At 38.4% G+C, this 15429-nt stretch overlaps 1 protein-coding gene across 1 annotated transcript in view; it reads right to left on the reverse strand.

Annotated features, from left to right (window-relative positions):
• The window catches only part of HDHD1 (haloacid dehalogenase-like hydrolase domain containing 1), a 59128-nt gene extending 49792 nt beyond the window's left edge, over nucleotides 1-9336 (reverse strand). The window contains 4 exon segments of the mRNA XM_009333415.1: nucleotides 5678-5896; nucleotides 6086-6110; nucleotides 7240-7416; nucleotides 9283-9336. Of these exon segments, the coding sequence (XP_009331690.1) occupies nucleotides 5678-5896; nucleotides 6086-6110; nucleotides 7240-7416; nucleotides 9283-9336 (475 nt within the window).
• Between the last annotated feature and the right edge of the window lie 6093 nt (nucleotides 9337-15429).

Here is a 15429-nt window from a genome sequence, read left to right on the forward strand (position 1 = left end):
ATTTCATGGGCAACCAAACCTTTCCCTATGTATATTTTGTTGTATCTGTATATGCTTGAGTTTTCGGGGGAGGAAGGTGGGGGGAGGGAAGGGGGCAGTAATTTATTTATTTAATATGAGCTACTTAGTCTCATCCAAAAAATATTCATTTCTGTTTTCCTTTTTGTATCATGTTTGACTAGTCGTTTAATCTACTACCTCTTTTTACCCTGTTTCCCTTTTCCTTCACTAGTATATGTGCATGTTTTGTTTCTTTTTCCCTGCTATACTTTCAGAGCTCATCTACACTATGTAGCCCGTGCTAATAGAATTGTACTTGCTAAGTCTTTTAGCTGAGATGCAGCATATTCTGCAGAAGAATGACTACAGACTTTTTTAGAGAACACTGTCCTGATCAACAGACTTTTGTCCCATGCACTGAAATTTTTGTTGGAAGAACTATACCGGTCACCATGCTCTTTCTTCGCGTAGCTTGCACACAAATTACGAGCCCAAACACTACTTCACACTCTTTTGGGGACTTTCAGCACTACCTCTAAGAAGATCTTCATATACATCTATCACAGCGTTGCTCTTTATTCACCACTGCATAGATACAGTTAGCTTTCGACTCACACTAATGGCATGAGAACAGAGGACACCTGACCTCTGGGGCACCAAAATCAAGGCTCTTTAGACACCCATATTCAAGACCACTTCATTTTGCTGTAACGTTACACAAAACAAGCTGTCCAAGAGCACTGAGTGTGTATTTGGAAGAAAAGATTTACTGCTGAGAAAAAGACTAAAGGAAACCAAAGTGCTCCATGCTTTGTTTAAATTAACTTGTGTACATGCATTATGCATGTCTTGATGATTTATGTCCAGTTGTGTACAAATGGAAATCTTAAGGATAAATATAGCTTCTGTATGAAAAGACTGCTCCTCTTTTTCAAAATTATTTACAGTTCCTACATTGAATGTGACATCAGACCAAACTTAAAGCTTTTCCAAGATTTCATCACTCTTTTTAATCAAAGAAAAGCTAACATTACCCCTCAGAGCTTTGCAAGTTGACCGGATTTCTAGCCAATTCAATGATAATCCTTTAAGTTCATAAAAGCAATTCTACGGTAAAAACCTCAGCAGCCTCTGAACACTAAAAGCACCCAAAGAAAAAAAATTAAATAATCGCACTTAGAACAAGAAGCAGCTGTCTGTTCACTTAAGTCACAAACTGATTAAAAAATATTTTTTATGTAGTCTGGTGTGCTACAACAGTTGCAAGCCCATCAGCACAGTGCTATTCGTTATCTATACTTGCTCGCAATCCTCAAGTGAAGTCAGCATCGCTGCTGTGAAGGTGACAGTGTGACAGAGGTGGCGCTATCCCCGCTTGGTGTAGTTGCCATGAATGCTTTAACCTGGTCAGCCCTGAAGTCAGGCAGTTGGACTAGATGATCATTGTAGGTCCCTTCCAACTGAAATAGTCCATTCTATTCTATTTCTGAATCTAATGAGACTATGGAAACATAACTCTCAGATCCACCTGTTTCTTTTTTGTTCTGAGACATTGTTTAAAAATGCTATCTGCAATGGTATGTTATCCTTTCACTGCACTAGAAAAGTGGAGGCGGAAACTAATAACCTACTCCCTAATTTGGGAAGTAATTGGCTATTAATAAAGATTATTAAGAAATAATCTCATCTTATTGCTCTCTGAAAGTACCAAAGATCCTTCTGGTGGCAGAGACTCCTTGTTCACCAAATCCATAATCTCATTTTAGTCTGGACATACTGACACACGCATGGCCATGGAAAAAAAGTAAGTACTAAATTTTACACAGTTCAGAACCTCTGTCAACTGTGTTGCTGACTTCCTGGTAAAAGCACCTTTGGGTTGCAATCCTTTAGGACTTAATGCAAAGGCCAAATGTTTGAAGTCAGCCAAACAGGCAGCATCATTCCGAGTTTGCAGCTAATTGACTGATCTCTAGGGGTCAGACTGATCTCAGACTCACTGAGCCCAGCATGGACTCACTAGAGTTTCCTACCTTTAAAACAATAATAGCAAGGAAAAGAAAAGACAACGTGGTAGGAAGTCTGTTTAACTGTTAAGGGCACAACATGAATCAAGGAAACAATAGCTAAGCAAACTAACTGCTGATTGAATGGAACTGTTCAAGAAAAAAATATGTATGACTTTAGAGTGAGTTGCCATTGGAACTTGAACTGTTTTTCTTTCTTCTCTTTTTGTGATTTCTGACTGGCTTCATTTGGTACTAAAACTGAGCTATGAAATTACCTCCTCATGCCTGCAAGAGATAGTCAACTGTACTTGAACTAGAAAATAGTTTGCAGATCACCTTCTGCACTGGCTGAACAGGAGCTGCAACAAAGAAATCCCAATTATCATGAAAACGACCCAGGAATGGAAAACATCTGAAAGGTATACACAACCACACAATCCTTAAGAATCTGTGCTTTGTGATGATGATTACCCAAAAAACAGAGACTGCTATGAAAGAATGGCATTAATTTCATAACCCTGGCATGACTCTAACAACTACTGGCAGCTGTGTAACTTGGAGTTAGGTTTTTCTGGCTCTGTGTATATTCTGGGTTTATGTTAAGCAAAAGCACACCTATACATGTATAAGTAAACATACATATGCATGGTTTTCTTCTGCTCCACTTGTCACTCCTTATTCTTCTGACGATCCACTTCTCTGCAATGTAGTACTGCATTTGCAGAAACAGAAAGCCTACTATGTTACTCTTGCAGATAATGTCTGTACTCTGACAGAAATATTTAGAAAAGCAGTACAAGTGGCAGCCCTGTCATTTTGTCAGCATTGTCTTGGATTAATTCCTTTCTCCACTGAATCAAAACTAGCCTTCCCTAAGATTCTTTCAGAACAAAAAATAAATCTAACTGTGAAAAACTCTTAAATAGTTACCGGAAAATTCCATATTAGAAATGGATATATCCTCTTCATAGATGAAATCTGTATTTTGACCATAGCCTGATGTATTGAAGCTTGTCAGCCAACTCAGCCATAGTGAAATAGTCAAAATTCCATCTTCAACCACTGATGTCTTAGAACTGTTATACATTACGTTCCATGGCTATGATATAGCCTGTCAGGCAAAGAACTGCTTTGCCAATCATATATTCATACAACTTCCACACCATCCTTAACCATCACTGACATACCTGTCAATTACTTGATTAGGGAATTAACAGAGTTATCATCGCTGGCAAAAACATATGCATAGCTCACTCTATGTCCAGAAACAAGTGCTGCTTTGCTCAAGTCACTTTTTCAAACATCGTTGGTCATCATTCAGCACTGCTCTCCACCAAACCGAACTTGAACCTTATTTTTTGTAAAAACTATAGAAAATTATTGAAAAATAGAACCTCACCTGCCTATTAACTGTCAAAAAATGGCCAGAGACTCAGCACATCAGTCATCTTATGCCATTAACAAATATGACAATTAACTTTCACTTTCCTGTATTTACCTGTAACTATCTGAAAGATCAGTTTAGTCAGAGAACATTGTAAACTCAAAATGTCACCACAGTCTTACACCACCTGCATGAAGTCCATTCTTACTTAAAGAACATTAAGAGGCTGTAGAATAAATCCACAAGGATTACATCAATAAATATCCTCAGAAGACACAAAAGGACAGAAGAAAAGTATCAGACTAAAAAATCTGGTTATCAGATTGAAGAACAGATCAGTCCTCAAAGAAACTAAATAGTAAGTAGCTGGAGCCACTTCCTTCTAGATGATTAGCTGACATCAACCTGGTTTTCTCAAAATTCATGGCAATTCAGCTTGTATCTCATACGCTGCTACCAAGTAAAGTACAGATCCCATTACTTCAGTGACCAAGGCTGCCTTTGCTCCCCACAATGGCCAGTGAGCATAAAGTATTTAAGTTCACGTCAATTCTGCTTTAGAAAATAGCCTGAACAAGGTTACCACATGTATTTAGTTGAACTGAAAAGATAATCAGTTGAACAATTCTGGTGATGATAAAAATGTTTATTTGCTCGTCCCAGTAAGAAATTTGCTTGTTTCATCTGTAATAGCCCAGCTTCAGCGAGCCCAGAATTAACTTTCTGAAGGCAGGAACAGCGCAAAACTTCATGTTTCTTTCGGCTAATCTGTTCCACCACCTCTCTGCAACTCTGTTCAAGCCAGCTCAGCGACATTACCACAATCCTCAGCAGGCCAGAATATCCACTTAACAGCATCTATTACCCATGCTGTTACAGTACAGCGACTCTTCTCGGTGCCTCCTAACGTTTCACCAGTCTGTCCATCTGGCATCTTCTAAGACCAGACTAGGGCTTTTTTGTTTGTCTTGCAAAAGACATAGCTGCAAAGTTAGTCCCAAAAGTCTGACATGAAAAATGAAAAAGACATCCCCTCCATCTTGTTTTCCTGGAGAGTTTAACTAGGTTTACAGTTATAGGTGGATCTATAGGTGAGAAAGATGCAATTTGAAAAATCTTGCATATAAAGGACATCAGAGAGGTAACTAAGTAAGTTGGCTGCACGAAATACTCAAGTTTTTAAGCTGCCTAAAAAAATTACACCTTTTATTTTTGCTGCTTGTTATTTATTCCTAACATGTCACTTATTTTTAACTTTCATCCTCTTAATGCATTATGAAACTAGGTATAAAAAAGCATCTAAAAATTAAAACATCATTAATGCGCTGTAGAGATTATCAGAACAAACAAGCATACATTTAAAGAGATAAAATTGTAACAGTTAGACTTGTTATAGTGACATGTAGTTACTTCACTTTTAATACTTTTTTTTATTCCTCCCCCTCTCCTCCTTCCTCCTGGTTTTTTGTTTTTTTTTTCCTTCATAAATTATTGATATTTGCTCCAGGAAGTTTAACATTGTACAAAAAGTTAACAGCAATCCTAGCTTCAGGTATTGCTTGTCTTGCATGGCTGAGGATTTTTCTCTAAGCATTCCAGGTGTAAATGTAATGGAATATAAAAGTATGAGTTCACACCACAGGTAAGATTCATCCTCTCACTTATCTTGAGGTACCTGGTTTAAGCTACTCATTTGCATTCGCGCTTGCTGCACAATCACTGGTAAAAGACACGTATCTTCAGAAGGTGATGGTACTTACCTGTCTTAGGATAACCTGAGAAACCCTCCCTCTCCATTGACACACAGCTGGCTCAAACACCATGCTTAAGTTTCAATGTTCAGGTTAGGTGACATGAGTCCCAGCTGAAAGAATCCATGGGCTCATACATTTGCCTGCACATTTAAAAGTGTATTTGTGCTTAACAAAGTCAGACTACGCTCATAGCTGGAGAAAATTAACTTGCTGAGCTACACAGCCGCCAACAACAATTACGAAGAATATCTGGTTTACAAAACAATGCACGCACATTTACCTAGTCTTTTTTCTTCTTTTAAAACATGTAGAAAAAAAACCTGTTCTCCAAGTAAACAAGAAAAAAAAGGTTTCAGTACCCTTTAACAGGTAAATAACAGGTAGATTTGAGTAAAACTTGCTAAAACAAGAGTGATGAAACTGAATCTGTAAGAGAAACTGTCTTTGTGGAAGGCAGATTAAAAACTTCTACCTTGGTTAGCATTTAAGTAATTCCATAAACAGTTTCTAAATACTGAAGAAAAACATACCTGGCATCAATTCAGCAGTAGGGAATATCTTCTCCTGCTTCATTTTACTTTCATGTAATAACTCTTCTTTGGTTATTGGAAGATCTAGAACATCTCGAATAATCTGTGCCCCTTCTAGGGCTTTTTTACCCATAACCAAGGATTTCACATCCCAGGTGTAGGTCTTTCCAAAACGCCCACAGATCTCTTCAAACACTATTGTATAGAGATGCTCAGTATCTGCCAAAAAAAATTTAAAAAAAGATTAAAACCATGTACAGCTAGCTGAGCAGCCAATCTTACAACGAGGACCACATAAATGGTCACAGAGTGAACTACCGGGAGCCAGAGGACATATCAAAGTGGACAAAACTGCCTCCCTTTATTTGCAGAAGGGAAGCCAGACTTCTAAAATCACCTGAGAAGTACCTAGGTTTTTCAAGCTGTCACTTCTCTGTTAAGAAAAGATTACCGAGAGTCACAACAAAGAACTCTCTGGACCTGCTCTTTCATCACTTTTCTTTACTGTACAGGTTAGCAAGCAGTGTCTGAATTAAAATACTCTATTTATTCTTTGCATGAGGAAGAAAAGAAAGGAAGGAAATCTGGTACTTGGGGGATGTAATTACATATTCCATGTAAGCTGAAAAAAAAAAAAAAAGATTTAATTATTTGTGTCTTTGAACAGAAGCTTCGGAGTGCCTTCAAAGACACTACAGTCATTATTATAGTGCTGCTGGCACCTCTGCATTTACATGTGATTACTCAAGCAGAACACACCCACTTGTATTTCCAGGGAGGTTTCTTGCAAGAGTAAACTTCAGGATGAATTTTGCCAGTGAAACTATCAGCTTCTACATCAAAAGGGGTTTTAGTTTTCAAACAATTTTTTTTTTTTTTAAATACAAACAATTCTTCCTGTCTTTACCCCCAGACAAATCTTTGAAAAAGAAGGTCAATAACATTTAATTTAACACTAAAACAGGGAAGAAAAGTCCTTTCAACTCTTGGCTTCACTTCAGCAAAGATCTTGAACAGTGGCTTTTCTACCAGTCTGTTTATCTTTTTAAGTAGTCTCCTTTGAAATGCCAGCTACTGCTGTTAACCATGCTTTCATTTCCTTCTCATGCATGTCTTTGCCTTCTGTATCTCTAAAGGTATGTTTATTATCATCACTTTACCAATGAAAGGCAAAAGCAAGGAAAGAAAGTAGTTGCTCTTATGAGATTTATTTAGAGAAATTAAGGACTTCACTTATCAACATGTCCTTTGCCATGTAAAAATATTTTTATAGGGATAATAAAACAGTGAAATTATTCATGCAGACATTGCCTCACTTTCTGAATATATAAGAAGTATGCAACAGAGTTTAAACTTCAAACTTTAACATAGATACTATGAAGAAGACAGACTGAAGAAAGAAGAGCAGAGCCCACGACTACAATATACGTGAAGATCTTCCCTGCAGTCTGACAAATGCTCACTGCTTAACCACAGTAATCTGCTTGTCCCGAGATCAGCAGATGATTCCGATCTGAAATCAAATGAGAAACATAGGGGCCGTTTCCCATCATCGCACCTACCATCATGTGAACACACAGCAGTGCGGAAGACACGCTCTGCTGCCTGCCAGAACGCTCTTCTCCATGCTCCCCTTCAGTAACCAGAAGGGATGCTGAGCCAAAAAAATCAGCTAAAGACCCAGCATACTTGTCTGGACTGCTTAACAGGGCAGCAAATGGTTCACAAAAACCTCTTAGCTTAAAAATGAAAGAAAAAAAACACACCTGTACTACTCTTTGCAAATGCTTCTTAAACGACATCTTAAACAACGACACTTACGGAAAAAAATTAGGAGTAATCCTGGAGACCCATAAAACACACAGGAAAGGTATCACAGCAGAAACACAAGCAACTAGGCTTTGAAAAGTGTTAAGCTGGCTAACACCAGGAAGGAAAAAAACAACAACAAAAAAATCCCCCAGTTTGCTTGATACTGCCAGGTGGTACTCTGCGGGATGAGAAGGTGAATTAAGAATACAGTGTTTAAAATTTCACAGTTCTCTCTTTCCTTTTTTCTCATACACTAATTTTTCTTCTATATCTCAGACTCACCAGGTGAAGGACATAAAATTGTTACCCTAAATTTAAAATTGAAACTGAAAATTAATCCTCATCCTATGAAGTAATACATAGCAAACTAAGCAGAAATAAAACAAAACAAGGAATCAAAAAGTATAATTGTAGAACATGAAAATTTTCCTACAGGTCTCTACGATAATTACATGTTAATCTATTTGAAAGTGAAAGACTCAACTGTATAGCTAGATACTCAATTTAATAGCCTCCTGCTTTGTAAATACCACATACCAGACTTGTGAACAGAATTTTCTTTTTCTTCTAAAAGAAATGCTTAATAATGTCCTGATTGCAGACCTAAAAATAATCTGTTACGCAATGTTGCAGTTTGCCAACTGACAAACACTCATGAACAAGTTTGAGTCAAATCTATTAAAATAGTTAATTGTTACCCTATTCTTATTGTGTTAGAATTTATTTTTCTCAGTGCTGAGAAACAAAAAAACAAAACAAACCAAACAAATAAAACCCCAAACTGGTCAACACACCACAACTGATCACTGCCTACATTTAATTTAAATGTTAGTCTCACATAGTACTCAAGTGTTTAAAGCAACATAAATGCTTAAACAAGCAGGATGTCAGAAAGCCTACTTTCCTTCCATCTCCTCTCCCATTAATTATCCATTAAAAGAATTGGCTTACAAAACCTCCAACTTTTCTTTCAAAGAGATCACTTTCACTCTGCCTGAAGTCACAGCATGTGGACCCTGGACATAAACTTGGTTGCAATGAAAATTATCATCATCTCAAGATTCATGACCTCTTGTAAGATTCTAGATATTCGTAATTCTTGAGAAACAATGTGATTTTAATCCTCATGATTGGATGACAAAAGCACAGATGTGGACATTTTACTGGCTCGAAAAGACATGTTTCGCTACAACACATGAATAAAAACTGAAATCTGGGGAAAAAAGTTACACTCATATGAGCACACACACACACTCTGCAAAATCTCCAGTCAGAATCTGAGGAGACTACTGCTGAAAAAGCTGCACTTCCTATATACATATATAACAGATAAGGACATACGTTCCTTTTGATTGAAGACAAAGGAAAATCTCTATTTCCCCCTTATAATTAGACAGCAGTAAATAAATACCAAATAACGATACAACTTCAAGATTTCTTATTCTCATGGAAATGGAGGAATCTCAAAAAAACCTGCTTAACGAATATGAGGTAGGCTAGCTTTTTCACCATTGTAACAAGAAATAAACCACAGCACAATTGACTGATCAGAGTTTAAGTATAGCAAAGAATCATAACTTCAAACTACTATAAATCAGCAATACAATAAGAAATTAAATCTCGTGTACACACATAAATATAACATGTCAATGAAATAAAACAACAAGAATTAGAAGTTCAATTCAAGTGCCTAATTATAGGCATCTACTGGTATCTTAGACACCCTGGTACGTCCAAGACATCCACACACAGCTGACATTAAAAAAGTAATCTGGGCGAGACTCACACCTTACCGCATGAGCAGCCGGATAACCTACAGCATCCCAAGTGGTAATAGACACATACATTTCAGCAGGTGAATCCAGCCCAACTGCTAGCTCTCATCAGGAATACAAGCTGAGAACACAGCAGGACACAGGTGGCAGTGGCCTGTTCTAACAGGGGGAAGAAAAAGCAAGACTTCGTCGTTCCTGCAATTTGCAGTAAATGTACCACCTCAGCTTCATTCTCTTCGGCCTTTCAAAATACTCCTCATCTTTCTAGCTCTCATCCCTTGATATATCTTTTACATGGACATTATCACCACGACATACTGTCCATCCACTCACTACATTTCACTGGGAGTGAGTGATATTCACTCCCTAGCCACATATCATCTTCTAGTCATTTTTATAGCAACCCTTCTTCCATATAAAAAGCACAGTCAACTCCACTGGTGCTGTTTACAGTGTGTAAAAGCCAGTCATAATAAATACAAATAAAGTTACAAGAATGACAGAGGCACTAGATTACTCAATTTGTGATCTGGCACAAAAATCTGCTGACGCATATTCAGAAAAATCTAGAGGTCACTTGGCATCAGACCACAGTGCGTAACTGGAGTGTATGTTCTGCTCAAATCACTGCAGAGTCAGAATTAAAAGTGCAGATCTACCTAGGTTGGGGGGTACAGCAAGCATCAGCAAGCATGCAGTATCTAAACCTCAGCTTTGTCAACCACTTACTTATGCATGAAGACAGCCTAAAACAGAAGATTATGACTTCATGAATGAATATGGAACTTGGATTTTTTTTTTTAGAAGGTTATACACCTTCCGAATTTATTAAAATTATTTTATTGTAATTCTAAAATAATCTCTAGTTTATCAAGGAGATGAGGCTAGTAGGCATGAAAACTCATCTTAGCCATAGCTCATCTTAACCATTGGTTCTGAGTTCTTCTTTGTTTGAATAACCCATCCCATCTTTGCATCAAGCTTCCCAGATGAAATACACCTATGATTTATCCTTCTGCCAGGAGTCTGAACAGAATTTTAATTGTATATATTCAATATATTCCAGTAAGTCAAAATCAGATCCTGGACACCTAAACTCTGCAAGATTTTTATTTTGATGGGGAATAGAGAAATGGTTAAAAGGAAAAATTTTAATTCAAGCAATAGGTTTCTTGTGTCCATACCTGAGGCAGATTTCTGTCCATATGTAGAAGAGAACCGTCTCCAATATTCAATTTAGCCATATTCAAACACAATTAGTCATTTTTACCAAGATTTTGGCCCAAGACTGAGAAAATCTCCTTAGATTTTGTCACCATCAATACTGAATGAACACCCAGATGACTATGATTTTGCCTTCCTATCAGTCTTTCACAATATTCCTTTAACCTCTTCAGGGCATGCAACAGTGTAAGAAGCCATACAAATTACTGAAATGCTCATTTGGGGTATAAGAGATAAATATAATTATAAACCAGAACATAATTATAGAAGTGGAAATGTTTGCTTTGCTTTTTGCAACTCAATTGGTGGCATTTAGCACTTGCAAACAAATCTACGCAATTGTTGAAATGGTGGGGGCAATCAACATTCCAGAGAGTATTAGATGTTTCTTCTACTCATGGAGTTATAGTAATGACTTTTACATTTTCTCCTATTTCTGGATTTAAGTGTAACACAGGCCTTTGTGTGTTTATTCTCCCACTGTATCAACTGAACAGTGTTAAAGAACACAGGACTTAAACACAGTAATGGCAAAAACAAAGTAGTGACGGATTTCCCATCAGAAAGACTAACTTTGTCAAGTCTTGAATATCACATGCAGAACTCAGTCAATCATCCTCCAAGCTTCATGCCCACCTACTTCAACATCTGCAAAATCATGAACTCGCGGTTCCCTTTCCTCTCTCTCCAGCATACAAAAGATGCAGCTGATCAGCTCACTGACCAGTTGTGTCAAGTCTGTGAGACTCAGGAGTATAACAAATGCTGCAGCACTGCATGAAAGCCAGGGAACGGACGTCTCTCAGTAAGGCTCTGTGCTCTGAAGAGATCCATCATCAAGCCTGCCGCTCTACACCACCTCTCCCCACAGGCAGTACATGCTCTTAGCTTCTTCGATTCCAGAAGTGAACCAATTCTTGAGATATCCATATAACTGAGGATATGAACATCAAACAGTGGTACATTCACCACATTTCCAAATGTTATGTGGACTATCAGAGAGTTTAGGAAACACCACTGCCAAGATAAAACCCCCATAACTATCCACAAAACTTGCAAGATCCTGCTGGTGGTTTTGGTAAGCACTAAAGAAGAAAAGAGTGGGAAACCAATGGCCTCTAAACAGCAAACTTAGAATGGAACAAGGAACATCCTCTCCACCCAAAGAACAATTCAAGGTATTACTATCCACAGTTTGTCAATTACAGCTCTGTCTCAAAAAAATTAAGAAGAAATAATATATTATGACAAACTGCTGAAACATAAAAATACAACAGCATTATAAAAACCAGTCACTGAGGGAGCAATAGACCATGCCACTGAATAAAGCATGGTGCATAATTCCTTCCTCATTCTTTTTCTATCCTACCATTTCTTTCAGTGGGAATCTGAGAGTTTCCCCTTAAGATGTCAGCAGTCAAACAAGACAGACAAAACCAGTATAAGCAATGCAAAAGACTAGCAGCTATACAACTGTCACTGGAACAGGTCTGAAATTGCAAAAATTAGTTTAAATCACCCACAACCACTGAAGAATTAGAGCTCAAGGCTCCTAAGTTACCAAAACAATCAGGAAAAAAAGGAAAGGAGAATGTGAAGATTTTTTTTTTAAATAAACGACCTACTTTTAGTAGACAACTATCTTGCAATTTGTGGCCAAAGGTGAGTCTTGCAGTTCCCTCCCAACATCCCTCCATTCACAATTTCACTGCTGTGAAAGCTATTTTAAAAATGCATGACTATGGTTACCCATGATGGCTAAGAGGAGAAAAAAGCAGCAGTTTAACAGCTGACCTCAAAATCACTTACAGCAGCTTAGCAATAGTGGGGATGAGGAAGGCAGGCAACAGAAATTACTTTTTGCACAATAGCCTAAGTGTTACAGCACTACTCCAGAAAATGAGACTCAGCCTTTCAAGCTACCCTTAGGGCCTGAGCCTACTTCTCTAACATCCCATGAGATTTTTGTATGCTATTATGTTATATATATATACACATATATACATAAAAATCATTTATATGCTTGTATATATATATAAAGCATATAAACATATTTTTATATATACATATATATATAGTGTGTGTGTGTGTGTACATAGCATTGTGTGTCAAAGGCAAAAGCTGCCTTTTAAAGAATATAACTCAGATGAGTGCTAGCCAGTGAATACAAATCAACCTGGAGCCTGTTGACTTAAGGGCTCATTAAAAGGATGTCAGTTCAAACCCCTCAGCAAAGAAGGCCTCCTGAGGAGATGAGGAACAGGAATGTTCTATTCTTTGCTGTAATATTCCCCCCATTTGTTCCAAATGAACTTGCTTACAAAGAAAAACTAAATCTAAATTTATCACCTTACAGACACTCACTTCAGTCACTGTCATAGGAGGAAATAAGCACTGCTTTTATGCATGCTCAACCAAATATTTGAGCCATGCCTAAATTTCAAGGCATGTGGTGCTGATACACCCAACCAGGTGGGCTGAACCTAAACACAGTCTGGCCCATCAAACCAAAGGAAATGCTGCTGCAGTATTCATGTCTTGTTCCTTTCAGCTGACCTACTCTCATAACCAGTACCATTTAAGTTCATCTTATTGTTACCTGGAAGTTAAAGGAAAGTAAAGCCTCTATTAAAATAAATAGCAAGCACCAAATAATGGCTACTTCAAAATCGTAAGCTAGTTATAAAAAGCAAGTTATTGGGTAAACCATTTTACGTGATTGATAAACCATAACTTCCAAAGATAAAGAACAAATAATTACCATAATTGCTGAAAATTAAGATTGGTGCTTCCAAGTTAATTGAGCAATGATTTGCAAATCATTATATTTTTGATTAGCACTTAGAAAAAAATCACTGAAATGATCCATTATTCATTTTAGTAAGGAGCAGGTAGAAGTCTGTTCTGGAGCTTTAATTTTTGCAAATCCATTTCTTTTTTTCTGCTGTACTAGAATATTAATATAAGTACACTCCAAGATATACAAATATGCTACACGGTGATTACTTCACTAAGTCCAGCAAAACACACTGCCGCTGGCTAACTCACTCAAAGTGCTGTCAGTCTGTTTGCCCTTCTCTGATACGAGACATCCTACCATGAATTCAAGTTATTGCTAACAGGCTTAAAAAGAAAGTAAGTTTGGTGCCCAAAAAATAATAGCCACATAGAACTGTTCCCAAATGAGTATCACATATTTGCCCCTCTGGGCTTATATTACTGGGAGAATTCTTCAACGGCAGCTACAGAGGAAGCCAATTTCTCATTTTATATGCACAGAAACATTTTACTTCTATGAGGAGGGGAAGAAGCTTCTGAACAAATTCAAAAGGCTTTTCATTTACATTAATACAGCAGACATATCTTAACGCTATCTTGTATTCACATATGCACCTTATCCTTCTTTTTTATGCCACAGGGAAGTGAAAGAAACAGTTCATGAATAAACCATGCAAACACTCTTCTGATGTGCAGCTGTAAACAAATACTCCACCATCAATACAAAATAACACACGAAAAAGTAAAGAGAAGTCTGTCTTTCAATTCCAGAGCATGAGGGAACCCAACTCTGAAATAGCAGGCAATATATATGACTTAATTCAAAACATTCTAAAACCGTACTTATTAAATATCAACTATGTGACAGCATCTCATTAGTTTAAAAACATAAAAGCTATTGATTCATAGAAACTGCCTGATATGCTTTCTTAGGCATTCACCCAGGCCCTTAACCATTAAAAAGAGAACTATGCAAACAGCAGTTGATATGGTGCCTACACAATCCAGCTTGTTGGGCCAAAACCTATGGCTAACAGAGACGTAGCTTCTTAAAATGTGTATGACAAGGCCAAGTCAGGTAAGAGTTACACTGTCATTAGCACATGAGCTACTTTATCTTTATCAATGATCTGGATGAGGGGATCGAGTGCACCCTCAGTAAGTTTGCAGGCGACACCAAGTTGGGCGGCAGTGTTGATCTGCTCGAGGGTCGGAAGGCTCTGCAGAGGGACCTGGACAGGCTGGATCAATGGGCCGAGGCCAACTCTATGAGATTCAACAAGGCCAAGTGCCGGGTCCTGCACTTTGGCCACAACAACCCCATGCAGCGCTACAGGCTTGGGGAAGAGTGGCTGGAAAGCTGCCTGGCAGAAAAGGACCTGGGGGTGTTGGTTGACAGCCGGCTGAACATGAGCCGGCAGTGTGCCCAGGCGGCCAAGAAGGCCCATGGCATCCTGGCCTGTATCAGAAATAGTGTGGCCAGCAGGAGCAGGGAAGTGATCGTGCCCCTGTACTCGGCACTGGTGAGGCCGCACCTCAAATACTGTGTTCAGTTTTGGGCCCCTCACTACAAGAAGGACGTTGAGATGCTGGAGAGTGTCCAGAGAAGGGCAACGAGGCTGGTGAGGGGTCTGGAGAACAAGTCTTCTGAGGAGCGGCTGAGGGAGCTGGGGTTGTTTAGCCTGGAGAAAAGGAGGCTGAGGGGAGACCTCATCACTCTCTACAACTCCCTGCAAGGAGGTTGTAGCGAGGTGGGTGTCGGTCTCTTCTCCCAAGTAACTGGGGAAAAGACAAGAGGAAATGGCCTCAAGTTGCACCAGGGGAAGTTTAGATTGGATGTGAGGAAAAATTTCTTTACTGAAAGAGCAGTTAAACATTGGAACAGGCTGCCCAGGGAAGTGGTTGAGTCACCATCCCTGGAGGTATTTAAAAGACGGGTAGATGAGGTGCTTAGGGACATGGTTTAGTGGGCATAGTGGTGTTGGGTTGACGGTTGGACTCGATGATCTTGGAGGTCTCTTCCAACCTTAATGATTCTATGATTCTATGAATGTTCTAAACTTAATTGCAGCCATGTGTCAAACATACTACCACAAAGGAAGTGTAAAGAACTACAGATTAATAAAGCGAATCTCTTCCGTCCACTCAAGAGTGCCTAAAATT

Source organism: Pygoscelis adeliae, unplaced genomic scaffold (assembly GCF_000699105.1).
Source record: "Pygoscelis adeliae isolate BGI_AS28 unplaced genomic scaffold, ASM69910v1 Scaffold69, whole genome shotgun sequence".
Classification (NCBI taxonomy): domain Eukaryota; kingdom Metazoa; phylum Chordata; class Aves; order Sphenisciformes; family Spheniscidae; genus Pygoscelis; species Pygoscelis adeliae.